The 18,433-nt window shown below is 45.7% G+C and overlaps 1 protein-coding gene across 8 annotated transcripts in view; it reads right to left on the bottom strand.

Moving 5' to 3' along the window:
- LOC147903504 (FAM91 carboxy-terminus protein) overlaps positions 1-18,433 on the bottom strand; it is a 222,079-nt gene that overhangs the window by 9,085 nt on the left and 194,561 nt on the right. For all 8 annotated transcript variants that reach the window (XM_087399493.1, XM_087399497.1, XM_087399488.1 and 5 more), the window contains one exon: positions 6,885-8,523. In XM_087399493.1, the coding sequence (XP_087255619.1) occupies positions 6,885-8,523 (1,639 nt within the window). The remainder of the gene's footprint in view (positions 1-6,884; positions 8,524-18,433) is intronic.

Consider the following 18,433-nt stretch of genomic DNA (forward strand, 5'->3'; position numbering starts at 1 on the left):
GAAGAGGAATAGATTCAACATGGCTCAATTGGAGCGGTTGGTATTCTGCCATTGCAACCTCCGCCTCCTTGAGTACTCCAACTCCCCCGAACCTCACCAAGTGGATGTTGACATGGTGGACGTGGAGAAGATGAAGGCCATAACAGATATTCCACGAGGAGAGCTAAACATATATGCCATATTGTATGAGGAGATGTTGGCACTAGCAAATCGCTCACGTTCGCAGCCATCCAGAGATGGTGCTATTCTGCAGCATGGCTGTCCAAAGTACATCTTGTCTGATCAGAGATGATGCTTCTTCTTCTTTAGACAGTGACACCCATGACTCATTTGAGGACGAGGAGGAAGAGGATGCCGAGTCAATGGATGATGCAGATGATGGAGATAATAAAGATGAGACTAGTGCTGTACCTTCAATTGGACAATGCTAGCCTAGTACTACTAGATTAGGCCCTAGGGACACTTCAGATGCGTCTTAGTCTCTAGAGTCTCTTAGTCTAGAGTCTAGACTATGCTATTTCTTTTTTTGATGATTATTGATGTAGTACTGAGTTTACTTTGGCAGCTGGCTACCTATTTTTGACATGATTCATGATCATGGATGCTAGTAGCTTCTATGGGTGTGCTTTTATTTTCCAGACATTGATATGTCACTTGGTTCATGAAACTGGAATTTGGATAATAGTAGATACTATGATGCTTTTTACTTATGTAGTTGCAATATTGTAATTCGTTTCAGATTGTTGTAACTGTTGTCGATTCTTGAATCTTGAAGCATCATCCATGAATGATAGATCATAGAATCATAGACGTTGAAACTTGAAGCATCATGCATAAGTCATGACTTAATAGCACTAGTGACTAAGCAGATGCTAAGTAGCATAATTTGTCACTTTAAGCACGCTGCACTATATTTTATAATTGTATTATGTATAAAAAGTTATTTTTTACACATAAATTGTACTATATTACCGTTTCTCGTTTCCCCGTTTCAGCTTGGGCCGGAAACTCCATTTCTGGCGTTTCTACCGTTTCTGTTTCGGCTGGCAACTATGCTCTAGAATGGCCTGAAGATCATGTTATAGAGCTTCTTCCAGGAAGTGAGCCCCCGAATCGGTGGCCTTATCGTGTGAGCACAGCCCAGATTGAAGAAATTATGGCACAAGTACATGATTTGCTCTCCAAAGGACTTATCAGCCCCTGGTCCTCACCCTTTTGTTCACCAGTGCTCTTAGTTCAAAAGAAGGATAGCTCTTATCGTATTTGTGTGGATTATAAAGCTCTTAGTAAAATGACAGTCAAGAACATGTTTCCAATCCCTCGCATAGATGATATTTTGGATAGACTTAAAGGGGCCACGATTTTCAGCCGTATTGATTTAAAAAGTGGATATCATCATATAAGGATCCATCCACAAGATGCCCATAAGACAGGCTTTTGGACTTCATGAGTTTTTATTGATGCCTTTTGGGCTTACCATTGCACCAACCACTTTTGCATGATGGACGGAATTTTCAGATCTTACAGACACTTTACAGGTACTTTCTTTGATGATATTTTGGTCTTTCTAGGACATAAGAAGAGCACAAAGAGCACTTGGCTATGGTGTTTCAAGAACTCAGAAATCATAAGCTTTTTATTAATGCCAAAAAGAGTGAATTCTTTCTTGACGAGATTCATTATCTTGGACACATTATCTTGGGCAAATTTTCTGTCCATATTTCATTTTCAGATTGTCTATACTCCAGGAGCTCGGAACAGAGTTGCGGATGCTTTATCTAGAGGGCCCAAAGTGAATATTGTCACCATAGCATATCACCGGGACTTCGAGGCCATGAAAGAACTTTACTTACAGGATCCAGATTTCGGAGAGGCCATGAGAAATATTCAGCAGGGAGTTACATCTAGCTAGTATACACTAAAAGACAGATTTCTCATGAAAGATGATCATCTTTGTGTGACTCAAGACATGCGAGCCAAAGTTTTGGAAGAATGTCATGCTCCTCCTTATGCAGGGCATCGAGGTATTTTGTCTACTACACAGGCCATTGAGAGATATTTCTTTTGGCCAGGGATTGGCGAAAAGACATTCACAAGTTTGTAACTGAATGTCTTACTTACAAAAAGGTAAAGTATGATAGGCACAAGACCCTAGGACTTCTCATGCCGCTGCCCATACCGCAGGGACCATGGGAAAGTATTGTGATGGAATCATCTTTGATCTTCCTAGATCCAAATACAGAAATGATGGGATATGGACCATCATTGACAGGTTCAGCAAGCAGGCCCATTTCATTCCAGTAAGAAAAACTATCAAGGCAGACCAAATGACCATATTATTTTTGGCACGGATCTTCAAGCACCATGGGATACCTAAGTTGATTGTTAGTGATCAAGACCCCAGGATGACTAGTTTATTCTGGAGAGCATTATTTGATAATATGGGAACGAAGTTTGACTTTTCATCTTCTTTTCATTCTAAGTCAGACAAACAAGGTGAGAATGCCAATTCCACGGTATTGGATCTTCTAAGTGTTATGCATCCGAGTAGAAGGTCAAATGGGAAAAGTATCTTCCTCTTGTGGAATTTGCATATAATAACATTGTTCATAGCTCCACAGGAAAAGACCCATTCGAGACTTAGATACTGCTTTCTCTCAAGTTCAAACAGCAATTGAAAGATCTCAAAAAAAGAAAAAGAACGCAACAGACAAGCATCGGAGGGAGATGAAGCTCCAAGAAGGAGAATAAAGTTTGAAAAAGCACCGCTCAAAAAGATGAAAGGAAAAGAGAAAGTATACTCAAAGTTGTCTCCCAGGTTATATGGACCATTCAGAGTTACTGAGGCCATACATGAAGTCACTTTTCGACTAGAGCTGCTGGAGACTTGGAAGATTCACAATGCTTTCCATGTGAGCCTTCTAAATAAGTATTAAGGACCAGAACCCACAGAATCAGCTCAAGAAGAGCCACCTGAGGTGGAAGAGATCCTCCAACAAGAACAAATTGTATATCATATAGAGACGACAGGACCCAGAGGCAAGGTTATCCGTAGATACCTTGTCAAGTTTAAGAATTATTCGGCACTTGATGCCAAATGGGTGGATGAGGAATTCTTCTAAGAGTATCTTGAAGTACTACACTTGTATCAAGAAGCTTTTCAGTTGAGGGCAACTGTTTAGAAGCCGAGGGGATGTCACCATTTGGGACTTCTCCTACGAAAATAAAGAGCAATCTTTATTAGAATTGACTTCGGTTAAAGAATGGTGAAGTTGGTTAATCAAGAATAAGTTTTATTGTTTTGCCTTTTGCAATGCATTGGTAAAAAGAGAACAGTGGGGACGCCCACAAGGGACTAGAAATCGTCCAAGAACTAGAATGCATGCATTAGACTAACCTTTAATGGTTAAAGTGTTGGTTTCTGTTTGTGGCAATGTGTAGGACCAAGAGGATTGCAAAAAGGCCCTAGAATTAAGGGAAAAGTGCAAAAAGCAGGTCCTACAAGGCAAAAAAGCACCAAGACTTGGGCGCCTACTTTATGGAGGACCCCACAAGGCCAAATCAGCAAGAATTCCAGTGCAATTTCCAAGAAAAGCCCCCTATAGCTGATTTTAGGGAAAGCTCAGCTTTCTACGAAAAGCATGCCTAAATTAGGCTTAGGAAAAAGCTAAAAGCTAGCCCCAGCTTATTAGAACGCTCTTGCTTTCGGGTTGGAGGCTAAGTCTATAAAAAGGAGAGCCTTAGAGCTCTAGAACACACACACTGTACTAAGTCCATGCGCTTGTGAGAGCCAGTTGTACAAAACCTTATTCTATTGCAATAAGACCTTCGGAGGGTCCAACCCTTATTTTTGGGTCCTAGTGCTCTGTTTTGCTCCTCACCCTTCTCTCCAGCACTCTATCTTGATGACGATCTGATTCATGCAGATTCAACACGTTTCCCAAGGAGTGTACAGAGTTTCCAGCGTCATGCATCCTGCCTCGGCGGGTACCGCGATTTGCTCTACAAAAGTCCTGCGATTTTTGCGAATTGTCCCACGGTGCCAAAGTAAATTGCGATTTTCATGTGGTTTGGGTTTCAGAGGAACATCACCAAGGCCCTAAATATTCCAGCAAACAATCCCTCAATGGGAGGAAGTAGCTTGGAAAACCTTACTCGACCTAGTGGTAGAAACACCTACCTCTTGTGATGTGGATCTCATGGAGTAGTGGAGTGGAGGAAAGTCCACAAACCTGCGAAGTGGATGCTCTATTACTATGATCTAAAAGAACAACATCAACCAAGGTGGAGAAAACAAACTTTGACAAGTCTCCACAACGAGCCATAGGGGAGAGAATTCCTCTAAATCAATAATGGCGCTTGAGTCCGCAAGATCCTGGCCTTCCAAGGAGACTGCAGAGCTAGGGGCCACCCTAGGCTCTCGACCAAGAAGAGGCACCTATTGTGCCAAAGGGGAAGGGGGCTGCTTCGAAGGAGAGGAGGGCCAAGATTTAGAAGAGAGGGAGCCTCCTCATCTGCGAAAGGAGCTAAACAAATGCCATCTCTAGCCATGACCAAAATAGGGTGAGGGAGAGGGTTAAGAACAAGAGAAGGGGCCTTCTGATCAGCAAAAACTAATGGAAGTATGTCAATTCTAATCGCAACCCAACGAGGGGAATGCCATCTCTGGCCACAACTGAAATAGGGTGAGGGAGAGGGTTAAGAACAGGAGAAGGGGCCTTCAAGTCAGCAAAAACTAGTGGAGGTATGCCAATTCTAACTGCAACCTAACCAGAGGGGCAGGTGGGTGCCAGATGTGCAGGAGGTGCCGAAGGAACAATCTATCGAGAATTGGGCTGCATCAGAGGGCTTCTTAGGCCTTTTCTTCTTCCCTGGGCAATCTCTAGCGAATGCCCAAAGATCTTGCAAATCCGACACTGAACATGGCTGCCCACAACCTCCACTCACTGCCAAAAGAGAAAGCCATTCGAACACTAGAGCGTAATATGTTCATTGGATAAGTTAGGGTCAGTAACGATGACCCTAACTCTGGGGACCCCACCAGCTTGATAGCTTCTATTGCAAAAGAGGGTAAACCAGGAAGAGGGGGGATCTTTGTGACCAAACCAAAGGAAGCTCCAATCATGGCAAGGAGTCGGTAGTAGACCTGACGCAAACCAATAAACCTGATAAAGATTGATGTGAGCTGTCTATCCTCCTCCATTGAGTCGAAGCCTAGCGAAAAAGGGGTGGGAAAAACCTTCCTAGAACCAAGTGCCGAGGGGCTAGCCTCGAGCACTATACTTGCAACTTCAAGAGAATAAAAAACCACTTGAAAAAATGTCAACTCAATAAATGAACAACTAATAGGCAGGGGTGAGGTCTGAAGTCAAGGCCTCAAGCACCCAGTCCCTAGACTAAGTCTTGGAGGGGTTGGACCCATGGAAGCGTGTGAAAACGGTGGTGCACCTCTCAAAATCCACATCTTTCTGAAGCTGCAGCAGCTTGTCATTAGAAAAAAATGCAAGTTCTTGTCTCGCGCCGCCCATGGTGGAAGGTTATGAGGATTGGCTGAACGGGTAGCCATTTCACCAACCGAAGATGGAAGGTCAATATAAAAGGAGTTAGGATCCATCCATCACTAAGGGAAAAAACCACAAGGAAGGAGGAGGGGGGGATGGGGGAAGGAAAAAAAAAAGAGGACTGGGGGAGCAGCTAGAGAGGGGAGGGAGGAGAGGGGCAGCAGACCGGGAGGAGGGAGAGGAGGCAGGGGAGGGGCAGCAGACTGGGAGGGAGGGGAGGGACAGCAGCAAGGGGAGGGAGGTAGGCGGAAGAGGGGGGGGGGGGGGGGCAGGTAACAGAGGGGTATGGAGAGAGGCGGAAGAGGGGGGGGGGGAGGCAGCAGCAGGGAGGGAAGGGGAGGGGAGAGAGGCAGCAGCAGATAGGGAAGTGAAGGAGGGAGCCGGAAGGAGGGTTGGGGGGGAGGCAGCAGTGGGGAGGGAGGGTGAGGGGGGGGAGACAGCAGCGTGGATGGAGGGGTGGGGGAGGGTAGGCGGAAGGGGGAGAGGCAGGGGATAGCAGCAGAAGGGAGAGGGAGGAAGGGGTAGAAAGGGGAGGGAGAGGCTGGCAGGGGGGGAGGGAGGGTAGGAGAAGCATGTTGTAGGAGGGAGGGGGGAACCGCAGCAAGGGGAGGAGAGGCAGTGAGAGGGAGGGGGGCAGGGTGACAGGAAGGAGCTGCATCTTTGTCGCATCTACCTTCTCTTTGTTTTTTCAGTCTACTAACCTCATTAATGTCTCTCATCCGAAGCAAAAGCAGATGGCAGGGCATAGTCGAGTACGCATTGTTATTGTTAACACATTTACTAGCCAAGAATAGAACCTCCTTTGTCAAAAAATCTGGGAAGTGCATGAAGAGCCCTGTTGGTTCAACTTGGAGGCTTTCTGTCATAAGAGGTAGGTTACCATTGAGAGGTTCTTCCCCCCTTTATGTATTTCTGGAGACAAAATTTGAAGGAGGCACATGTATTGCAAACTTGTCTGGAGGGGATTTGGGGCAGATAAGAAAGAAAGAAAGAGAAGAGAAGAAGAAGAAGATTTGAATCCAAGGCCTTGGAGAAATGAAGTATCATGTCAGACAAGAGTGTTCACAAAAAAGATATCATTTGGGGTGCCTGATGATATGCCCAGTTCAAACAAAGCAATAAACTGTGAGTTGCATATCTGAAAGAAAACGTTTAACAAAGACTGAAATTTGATATAGAAAGAATGGGACTGAAATGAGAGGTCTAAAACCTGATCCGTAAGAGACTGGAGTCATTTAGGAAGACGAAGACATGAGCATGCAAGAAACTCCACACATAACAGCGACACAAGGTGCAAAAAAAGCATTGAGATGAAAACAGCACCTTATTATATCCCCGTCAAAACTCAGAATCTCTGACCGCCGTCTTCGCCTGTCAAATGGCCGCCGCGCTTCATTGTTTTTCTGTGGAGTGTTGGGAGTGGACCCCTCTGTATGAGACTCTAAAAAAGGATTCCACCTCCCACTTGTCAAACTTGCTAGCTGTGGACCAGCCTTTGGATGTTCCCTACAATACACAGACCTAGAAATAGGACCATTTGCTTGGTAATCAGACATAAAATCCTGCAATTTTTTCCTGAGCTTCTGCATTGAATCCTTCTGTTTTTGAAGAGAAGCAGGCTGAAGGAGTTCTGAACGGACAACTCTCTCACACACGAGTTTACAAAGTTCTACATTGAAAAGAGGAATGCCAAAGACAACACTTTCAGGAACCCAAGCCCAGTCTTGGGTTCCAGCACAAGCTCGCGGCTGACGAATTCTTATTATACGAATGTAGCCCATTGTCCAAAGATGAAGTTCCTCTGAAACACTCATTAATGTTCCATGCAGCTCAGACATTTCTTTTCCATCAAGTCCCATTTCTGCCTCTGACAATTCACACACTGAAATCGCATGTTCTAATGGTAAAGGAATATCTTTTGAAAGTGGCCTTGCATTTTCCTTCGGCCCCAAGTCATCCTTCCCGAATGGCTGAACAAGAACGGCAGAATATCTTAATAAAGAGTTCAGACAGTGCAGAAGAATTCCACCATCAATGAGGGACCCCTCAAATTTTCCACCAACCCCACCTACACCATTCCCATCCCATGACCACAACAATGCCTTTTCACAGTCGTACAAAGGAGGAGGAAGGCGTCTTAATCGCTGGCCCCTGACAAGTGCCACAGAGATGGGTCCACAACCAGCAACAGAGTACAGCATTAACTTCATCCAAGGAGTCCCAGCAGCACGTACAGGTGGACAGAACTGAACTGGCCCAGTACCATCTGCTGAGACTACTCCAGGAGGAAGAGGTAATGGTACCATTGACACAATTACACTATAATCTCTACGAAGCAGTCGTTGCAGACTTGCAGGGTTTAGGCCTGCTAAACTTTCACAGCGGAGGACATCCACACGATACTTCCATCCCTTCTTCTGAGCTCTTCCTCGGGTTGTCCTGTCTACAGAATTCATCAAGGGCATATTACTTTCATTGTCAGAGTTTTTCGTATTGGACTTGATGGACCCGACTTGGACCGTGCTACTAGATTGAAAGTAGCTTCTAGGATTGAAATCTTCATCCACAGTAGCGTGCAATGTGCCTGGCACGCCTTCGAGTTCTGAAGGATATAATCCAGACTTGACTTGCTCAGAACCTTTTTCTTGCTGTTGTAGTGCATCAGTAGAGCTCCAATATTTATTTCCTTCAGGATCCTCCCCAGAGGTAAGTAGCTTCTCAACATTCTGACTGCCTTCTCCTAATTCCGAAATTTCTTCTAGACCTTCACCAAAGTCTTTTGCACCCCCTAATCGTAGACATTCTAATGCATGGCGTAGGCTAAATGCATGATTTGCGAACTCTTGCAGCTCACCTTCAAACTTCGTGCCCTCAACTTTCTGCAAGTCTTCACATAATTCCGCAACACTAGTGTCTCCTAACTTCCCTGCTTCATATAGGGTGACAGCGTGCCCTTTCATACCTGTAAAAGAAAGGGGACAATATAGTCAGACCCTTGACAATTTTGGGCCAAGTAATAAGAGTATCACATACACTGGTGAATTTAATGTTCAGCACTTTACACAATCTATCCATAATTGAAAAGCTGCCAAAGTGATTTCTAATCGGTGAAGCTATCTTCACCTCAGACTCATCAGCACTGATCAGAACTGATAGAATGCTTGGAAATTTTGCATTAGCACTCCCAAACATAGCAGCACAACTATGTCATGTGTGGAGCGTGACAACAAGAAGAAAACAGACAGGCAGGATTTAGAAAGGCATCAAACTTACCAACCTCATTACGTTAATGGAGTCAAGCAGACTCTAGAACATGTTAAGAACTTTCAGAAAGGCCTAAAATGGTAAGGATGGAAGTTTTGGGGGAACCATTTGAGTACATGGGAGAAATATATGAGAGTCCACTGCCAAATATGACCAAGATGAAAGATCCAATGCCTCCTCCAGTAATATTTTGGTGAAAACGAATGCCTGCAACCATTGTCTTTGGCTCTCCGGGGTTATTTTTCATTTGATATGGCTCCATTAAACAATTTTAGAAAGACTGTTCACCCCTTCACTGCATGAAATATCAAGAGGGTTTTCCCACCTGATGCAGTATGGCATGTCTTGGCATTATGCGGCTCCATCTAGCAAGCCTCCTATGTTTTCTTTCATGGTATCAGAGCACAACCTGAGCTAGACCAGTGAAGACCTTGGGCAGTCTTCTAGCCTAGAAGTCACACACATTAGAGCATGGGTATTCAAGCCCTTTGAGGGCTCCTCTGTAAGCCTCAAGAAGGGTGATCCTACACAAAGGTTTTGCGTGGAAGAAAGACCTGTAAAGAAAGCAAGCAATCGAAAAGGGAACCTAATTAAGTATTAGAACATCTGCTGTAACAAATGATGAATTTGGGACAAATCTACAACAATAAACAAGAGCTATACATCTTGTAAAAAATATAAGGCTCCAAAAGAAAGAGCCAAGCCAAAAGGGGAGGGAACAGAAGTACTCAAAATTCTAGCAATCCCCTTCCAAATTAACTTCGCATGTTTGCAATCACATAAACAATGCTGAATGGACACCTCAGTTGAAAGGCAACGAGGGCAAGTAGGGGCTTATCCAAACCTGGATCTCCACTTTCCAAGGGAGGGAACACAAGTACTCAAAGGTCTAGCAATCCCCTTTCAGATTAACTTCGCCTGTCTGCAATCGAATAAGCAATGCTGAATGGACTCCTCAACAAAAAGGTAACAAGGGCAATCGAATAAGCAATGCTGAATGGACTCCTCAACAAAAAGGTAACAATGCTGAATGGACTCCTCAACAAAAAGGTACGGGCTGATCCAAACCAGGATCTCCACCCTCCATGTATAGAAATCCAGAAGAAAATATGGATTTTAATATTACTTTTTTTGGGGAAGAAAAAGGGGGTTATTTAATTGATATATCAAAAAAATTTCATAATATTTACATCTCCTTTGTAAGAATCACTCCAAAACTGGAGGAAACCAAAACCACAAAGTATCATCAGGTAAATAGTAAACTACCAAGTACAAGCTAAAAAACCACACAGAGAAAGTTTCACTCTTCATTTTTCTCCCTTTTTTGAGTTTGAGGTAGGACTCCTAGATATCCACCAACAGGTTCTAGACATTTTTGGTAACATTGAGGTGCTCACAAGACAAAGCCACGTCTTTCTTAGGGTTACTAGTAAGCTTTTGAAGAAATGCATCTGCTTCATCAATCTTAAACTTACGTGCCTATATGCACCAACCAATGAGCAGTCAGTTTAGCTACATCAAATGAAAATGCCTTTGAAAACCATTGAGTTTCTTTGTAACCAAATAAACTACTGAACTTGGCTTCTAAAGAATTTACCACCTTTCTCGGAATCTAGGAGGGGATCTCCCAACAAAACAAAGGAATAATTAGTGGGGGGGAAAACACATATCATTCTAACCCTGTCCTGCACCACTTTGGACATTCTGCAATTTGAAAAAAGTTGTGAGACATCCTCAGGTGCTATGTTGCAACATTGTTAGATGGCAGATCTGATAAATGACCAAAACAATATTTGAAGACACAAACAAGAGAATCATGCGTGATTTGCAAGATTTTCCTCCCAGCCACACTCTACAGTGCATTCCAAACAAAAGAGCTTGGAAAAAAGACCATCATCGACAGACTGCTGCTGCTCCCCGCTCCTCCTGCTCCCCTCCTCTCCCTGCTCCTCCTGCTGCTCCTCCTCTCCCCGCTCCTCCTGCTGCTCCTCCTGCTCCCCTCCTCCCTGCCCCCTCCCTTCCCTCCTGCTGCTTCTCCTCCCTGCTGCTGCTCCTCTCCCCGCTCCTCCTGCTGCTTCTCCTGCTCCCTCCTCGCTGCCCCCTCCCTTCCCTCCTCGCTGCCCCCTCCTTTCCCCCGCGCTGCCCTCTCCCCTGCGCGCTGCCCCTCCCTCCTACCGGCTGCAGCCTCCCCCCCCTGCGCTGCAGTCTGCTCCCCCCCCGCGCCTGCTGCTGCTCCCCCCCCCGCTGCAGCCTTCCCCCCGTGCTGCTGCCTGCACGTCCCCCTCCATCCCCTCCTCTCCCCCCTTGCTCTTCCTTGCTCCCCCCCCTTGCTCCAGGCCCCCTCTCCTCCCCTCTCCTCTCTTCCTCTTCTCCTCTCCTTCTCTCCTCCTTCCCCTCTCCTCTACTCCTCTCCTCCCCCTCTCCTCCACTCCTCTCCTCTATCCTCCCCTTCTCTCCCCTCCTCCTCCTTGCTGCCCCCTTGCTGACTCCTCCTTGGCTTCTTCTTCTCTCTCCCTTCTTCCTTCACCCACTCCTTCATCTGGAGTACCCCTATTCTCTTATAGGGGTCTCTTGGGTTTCAGGAAAGCCAACGGAGTTTTTTATATTTTGTGTTTGAATCGGCAAACACACCTCGATTGACGAATGGGTTCCCATTCAGTCAATCCGTCTCCGCTCACACCGGCCATGAGAACTGTCACTTTTTCAAAAGACGAGCTGCAGCGGTTGCAAAAGAATTTGGAGCATGAGTGTTCCACGACTCTCTTCGCATGCATTCATGGCTCACACCCCTCCAGGTCACAAGCTAGAGATTGGATGCTGGCGGCGCTTCCTCAGGACCTTGCCCCCCACCTCAAGGATGCTCGTTTGTTGGGACGGGGTTTCTTTCAAGTGTGCCTAGATTCCCCGGACGTCACGAGAGACCTGCTACAGGCCGGGTTTCTACTTCTAGGCTACAGGAGGATTTTTTTGTTTCCTTTTCAACTGGGATTTGACCCAGTTGAAGAGAACAAGCAGGGAGTTTCTGTTTTCATCAGGTTCCCTGGTCTTCCCTCAGTTTATCACCGGCTTCTTTCAGTTATTGGCGAGAGGTTTGGTGTGGTAGCAGAGATCCCCCCTCTCCCTGGCGAGCCCTCTTCGGCTACTGAGGCGGTCAGGATGGATGGGGTACCCAGGGTTAGGGTCATTGTCCAGGACCCCAATATTTCAGATGACCACATCATGCTATAGCGACCCGATGGGTCTTTCTTTCGCCAGAGATTTGAGGTTGCAGGTCGGCAGGACCAATGCAGGATTTGCACATCCTCGGGGCACTTCGCCAGAGATTGCCCAAAGAAGAAAAAGAGGCCCAGAAAGCAACCAGCTCGTACTAGCTTACGACAGAGAGCAGGAGCAGGACCTACCGCTCCACAGACACGGCCTTAGACAAGGGCTCCTCCCCTCCTAGGGCTACTCGAGTCCCTTCGGCACCCCGCGCCACCTCTGACCCACGGTCGGTTCCGGTCGCGGTTGGGCCCTCTACTTTAGCTCACACCTCCACCTCTTCGAAGGCTACCCCCTTGGAGCCTCAAGAGGAGACTAGTGTTCACGAGCCTTGTTCGACTCCACAGGCTGTACCTTCCTCAGCAGCCCAGGTTGTTGGCACCTCGTCCGCACCACTTTTTGATCAGGATCCAGTATAGGTGCCTCCCTCTTTGGACAGAGGGAAAAGGGTCTTACATTCTCTTCCTGCTTCGATAGGAATCCTTCGTACCCCCTCCCCAGGACTGGCTCAGCGGAACTCATTTTCCGCTTTGGAGGACCTCTCTAGCCTCCCAGATGATGATTTTGTACCCTCTACTTTTGGAGATCCAGTTATCGGCATCCCTCTTGAGAGATCCTTCTCTCTCTCACCTGTGGACTTTTCTCCCCTTGGACCTCGTGTGTATGGCAGGAGGTCTACTCCGGTAGAGGTTTCTTTTTCTGCCACCAGGCCGGGTAAGGTATTCCAACCCACTTCCTCCCGCCGATGAGGATAGCCAACTGGAATATACAGGGATTGGGCGGCATCCCTCATCGCCATCGCAAACAGCTGATCAGGAATCAGCTCCATCCAGGTTGTTCAGGTGGGCCCCTAGACATTCTTTTTCTTCAGGAACACAAACTGGATGTCAGAGATTGCTCCAAGTCAGGTAAGCTGCCGGACTTTTTGGCTTCCTGCCTTGGGAACCAGAGGAGGTACATGCATTTCAGTTTTAGATTCTATTCTCCCTCTGGTCATTGGACACGGTACCATAACCCCCTCCAGGGCCCAGTGGGTTTTACTTCTGATTGACAGACGTAAGGTTGGTTTCCTCAACCTCTATGCTCCGAACAACAGAGGGGACCGTGTTTTGTTTGGGAAAGAGTTGCTCTCGTGGGCTGACATTGCGGATTCGTGGATTATTGGAGGTGACTTCAACATGGTTGAGGCACCTTCTGATAAGAAAGGGGGCAGAGAAGGTGGTATCCACTCCCTTGAGAGAGCAGCCTGGGATGCCTTCTTGTTCAGGTTCAGTGGCAGAGATGTTTGGTCAGATGATGCATTTCTTATTCAGTCTCAGTCACTTTTGTTTTCCTGGTCGAACCATAGGATGCAGATGCCTATCCATGCTCGGATTGATAGATTCTATGTGGGTGACTGGGCTCTTGATAGAGGGGGGACAGTTTGCATTGCACCCGGTGTTTTCACTTCAGACCATTTTCCGGTAATTTTGTCCATCTCAGAGCCTCATTTGAGAGGACGGTCTCACAGTATCACGATCCCCGACGCCTTATACACGGATGAGACTCTCACAGAGGCAATGTTGGAGATTTGGGTTTCTCATATGCAGGGGGGGTGGCTGGTCCTTCACATATGGCCACAGCACTTGCCAGTATCAGCGACTTTTATCACTCCGTTGCTAGTGCTTGGCGGGGTGAGGTACTCAGGCGAGAGATCGGTATCCACCGGCAGTTGGCAGCCTTACAGAGGGAGGAGCAGAAACGACCATCAGATGCTTGGATACAAGAGCGCCTTGCTGCGGCAAGGGCTCACTTGCAAACCTTGCTTGATCAGAGAGCAGAGTATGCCTTCCATGCACGGGAGTCCTTTTGGATACAGATGGGAGGGAGAGTCAATAAACGCTTTTTCTCTACACTTGGTCCCAGACATAGTAGAGAGAGTGTCAGGTAGCTTATTGACTTTGACGGCGTTTTGCAGTCCCATCCGAAGCCGTCATGCACTTAGCGACAGCTTTCTATGCCTCCCTACTTTCCGCAGATCCGAACTCATAGGCCAGAGAGGTGGCTAGAGATGAAGTTTGACAGAGTTTACTTGTGTTGGTCACCCCAGAGATGTATGCTCACTTGATGCGCGCTTTACCAACACAAAATTCAAGACTGCTCTCTCTGCCCTGGTTCCGATGGTCTTACTCCTTTTTTTATAGCCTTTTGGGATATGATAGGTGATCATATTACTTCAGCCCTGCAGGGCATTTGGGACTCGGGTGAGATGCCTGACTCACTGACCGAGGGACTCATTCACCTTATCTCGAAAGGTGGCAACATGAATTTTGTATCCCATTGGAGACCCATCACTCTTTTGGGCACTCTTTACAAAATCCTTGCCAAGGCGATCAGCATCCGATTACAGCCCCTTCTTCCAGACCTCATCCATGATACTCAGACAGGCTTTGTGCATGGCAGGAGCATTTTTTATAATATCTTTTCCTTTTGGGAAGCCACAGAGTGGGCTATGCAAAGTGGGCAGAGGCTAGCAGTTCTACTCCTGGACTTTGAGAAAGCCTATGACAGAGTAGATTGGGGTTTTCTTGAGGGCACTCTTCTACGGTTTGGATTTTCAGATGCTTGGATTAGAGGGGTGGCCTCCCTTTACAGATCAGCCCACAGCCAGGTTTTGATTGGCGGGGTCAGGGTGACAGGTTTCAGATTCGTCAGGGATGCCCTTTTGTGGCACAAGCTATGAGTATCTTCCTTAGATCTCAGGCTGAGCTTTTTGGGCTGAGATTGCCCTTGAGACAGGAGCAGGAGCTTCTTGACTGTGAGTTGGCTGATGACACTGCTATTTTTATTGAGGCCTCTTCGCAGTCACTTGATTCTTTCCGGACAGCCTTGGATATTTTTTGCTCAGCTATAGGGGCACACATTAACTGGCATAAATCCTTTGGCTTTTGGATCAGTGATGAGGACACTCCAGGCTGGGGAGTTGACATTGGCTTTTCTTGGATTCAGAGGGGTGTTCCTATCACGTATTTGGGATGCCAGGTAGGATTGGACATCTCTCCAGCACAGCAGTTTGCCCCAGTACTAGAAAGTATAAGGAAAAAGCTCCTTTTCTGGAGCTCTGTCAAACTCGACCTTGCATCTAGAGTTGTGGTCGTGAACCAGGTTCTCTTGGCCACCTCCTGGTTTGTGTGTTCTTGCTGGTGCTGGGATTGCATCATTCAGCTCATCAGACCACCAGTCAGGAATTTTTTATGGAGTGGACTTGATGGCACAGCAGATGTTGCAGCAAGGGTGGCCTGGGAAACCGTTTTTCTCCCCCATCAGACTGAGGGTGAAAAGATGACGAAAAATTCAGCGTAGTGCCCATATTTTCAAACAGTCCTCTCCAAAAGAGGCTGGTCATCCTCGGATCTCTATCACTGATTATGGATTCAGGCATCCCATGATATTTGAAGACATGCTGCAAAAACAATTTGGTCATTTGATCTGCTATAATTTTCTTTCTTACTGGCACAAAGTGGGCTTGTTTGCTAAACTTGCAAATTATTGTCCACAATCCATCATGTCCAGTAGGAGTACGTGGAAGATCAAACACAAAATCCATAGCTATGCTTTGCCATGGTCTATCCGGAATTGGCAAAGGGTGTAACAACCCAGGTGCCTTCTGCATGTCAAACTTTACTTTCTGACAAACCATGCATGTTCTCACATATTCTTCCACATCTTTCCTCAAAGATGGCCAATAAAAGTATTGCTCCACTGCTGTAATTGTTGCTGTAATTCCCCTATGTCCTGCATATGGAGGAGCATGACTTTCCATTATGACTTTTTGTCGCATTTGATCAGTGACACAGAGTCGTCCATGCATCAAAATGAAACCCTCTTTCAACATATAGTGATCATGCCTTTGACCATCAGAAAGTTGTTCATAAATAGTTGAAAAATCAGCATCATTAACATACTGATCTTTCATCACATCTAACACATTGCTATAAGCAATGCTCACTGCTGAAACACTGGGTTTCTTGGAGACTGCTTCAGGCTGTGGTTTCCTGGAAAGTGCATCAGCCACGACATTTTTATTACCCGGCACATGTACAATTTGAAAATGAAACATTGAGAGGAAGTTAGCCCATCTCATGTGCTTTTCAGATAATTTTCTCTGCGTGAGAAAATATCTTAAGTGACTGATGATCAGTTTGCACATAAAAATCAGCTCCAAGAAGGTAATGTTTCCATGTGGTCAAAGCATGTATCACTGCTAACATTTCCTCCTCGTATGTCTGCAAGTACAATTCAGCATCTTTGAGAACTCTACTCTCATATGCAACCACTCTGCCATCCTGCATCAAAGTGCCTCCTATGCTGTTCCCACATGCATCACAAGTTACAGCGAAGGGTTTTGCAAGATCTGGCAAGATAATAACGGGTTCAGAACACAATTTTTGCTTCAGCTCTTCAAAAGCTGCATTTTCCTTTGGTCCCCACCGAAACGGTACCGCTTTCTTTTGTAAAGCATGCAAGGGAGAAGCAATTTCTGCAAAGTACTTTATAAACCTCCGATAGTATGAACACAACCCAAGAAAGCTTCTGACTTCATGCAGATTTTTCAAAATTGGCCAACTCCTTATGGCCTCAACTTTTGCAGGATATATCTTGACTCCATCCTTTGACACTATATGACCGAGAAAATGAATCTCATGCATAAAGAACTCACTTTTCTTGGTGTTTATTAATAGCTTGTGTCTTTTCAACTCTTGAAACACAATAGTGAGGTGTTTCCTGTGCTCCTGCTCATTTTTAGAGAACACAATGACGTCATCGAAGAAAGTGCCCACAAACTTTCAGTGTGCTCTAAAAATTATGTCCATCATTCTATTGAAAGTGGCAGGTGCATTAGTCAAACCAAAAGGCATCACAAGGAACTCATATAAGCCAAATGAAGTGCGGAAGGCAGTCTTGTAGACATCTTCAGGCCGTATCCTTATCTGATGGTATCCACTTTTAAGGTCAATACGACTGAATATTGAGGAACCTTCCAACCGATCCAATATATCATCAATGCGTGGAATTGGAAAACGGTTCTTAATTGTGACTTTATTCAAAGCCCTATAATCAATACACATTCTCCAATTGCCATCCTTCTTTTGCACAAGCAACACAGGGGAACAGTAAGGAGAATTACTTGGCTGTATTAATTCCTTTTCCAAGAGTTCCTTCACTTGTGACATTATCTCTTCCTGTTGTGCCTTACTGACACGATAGGGAGGTATATTAGGCGGTGAGCTTCCTGGAATTATATCAATTTGATGATCTCCGGGCCTCTTGGGAGGTAATTCTTGAGGAAGTGCATCTGAGAAACAATCCTGAAAATTTGAAATAAAAGCAGCCCTTTCTCTATCTAAAGCAGAAAGAGTAGAGCCTTCCTGAACTGGTTGGCTATCCTCTTTGACAAAAATCAAGTACGCTGAAATATGACGCTTTATTACATTGGAAATACAAGAAGCTGAAACTACAGGGATGGACTCCCCTTTCAACTTAACATCAAGTACATGATTTTTGCCTCTATGAGTTAAAGAAATCTTCTTGTTTCTCATCTGCACATCAGCCCCCACCCTGTACATCCAAGGCATCCCAAGCAAAGCATCACACTCTGGCAAAGGCATAATGTAGAAGTCCTCTGCATCCTGATATCCCTGGATATGCATCCTCAACTTGCCAATGATAGGAGTGACAAGTGTGTTGAGTTCAGGGTTGGCCATATCACACATGCCGGATGGCCCCATTTCCCCAGGCTCGATGCCAAGCCTTCTTGCCGTATCAGGAGTTATGAAATTTGCCTTTGCCCCAGAATCAAAGAAAAACAAACAATTCTGATTTCTGATTTTTCCCCATGCTCTGCACATCTCAGTCTTTTTCATTTCCTCTTCATCATGTGCATGTGGCAAACTCCCAATCACATTTGGAAGAAGTCCTGCAGAAGGTTTAGGCTTTTTGCCCTTCCGATCAGCCTGTTTATCACCATTCTTATCATCATCTGACCTGTCTCTTTTCTTGAATGGACAATCATAAGAGCGGTGTCCCTCTCCTTTGCATATAAAACATTTGTTTTGCTCCATGAGTGACTTTTTCTCTTCATTAGATAACTTGGTAGGGGGCTGTTTATTAGGCTGTCCACGCCTTTGACCAGCTTTGAATTGGGCTTTTCCTCCCTTTTGAAACGGTCGTTTGCCATAATTTTTATTTTCAGATTTGATGTCCTTATCCTGGTGTTTGGCAGCCCGTTTGTTGTCTTCTTTCTTGCTGTCCATAAAGCCCAAATTTTTCTCCTGCATCCATGCATATGCTGTCCTTGCATTCTCAAT

This window comes from Dipteris shenzhenensis, chromosome 3 (genome assembly GCF_047967505.1).
Source record: "Dipteris shenzhenensis isolate YYH24624 ecotype China chromosome 3, Dip_SZ_1.0, whole genome shotgun sequence".
NCBI classification, from domain to species: Eukaryota; Viridiplantae; Streptophyta; class Polypodiopsida; order Gleicheniales; family Dipteridaceae; genus Dipteris; species Dipteris shenzhenensis.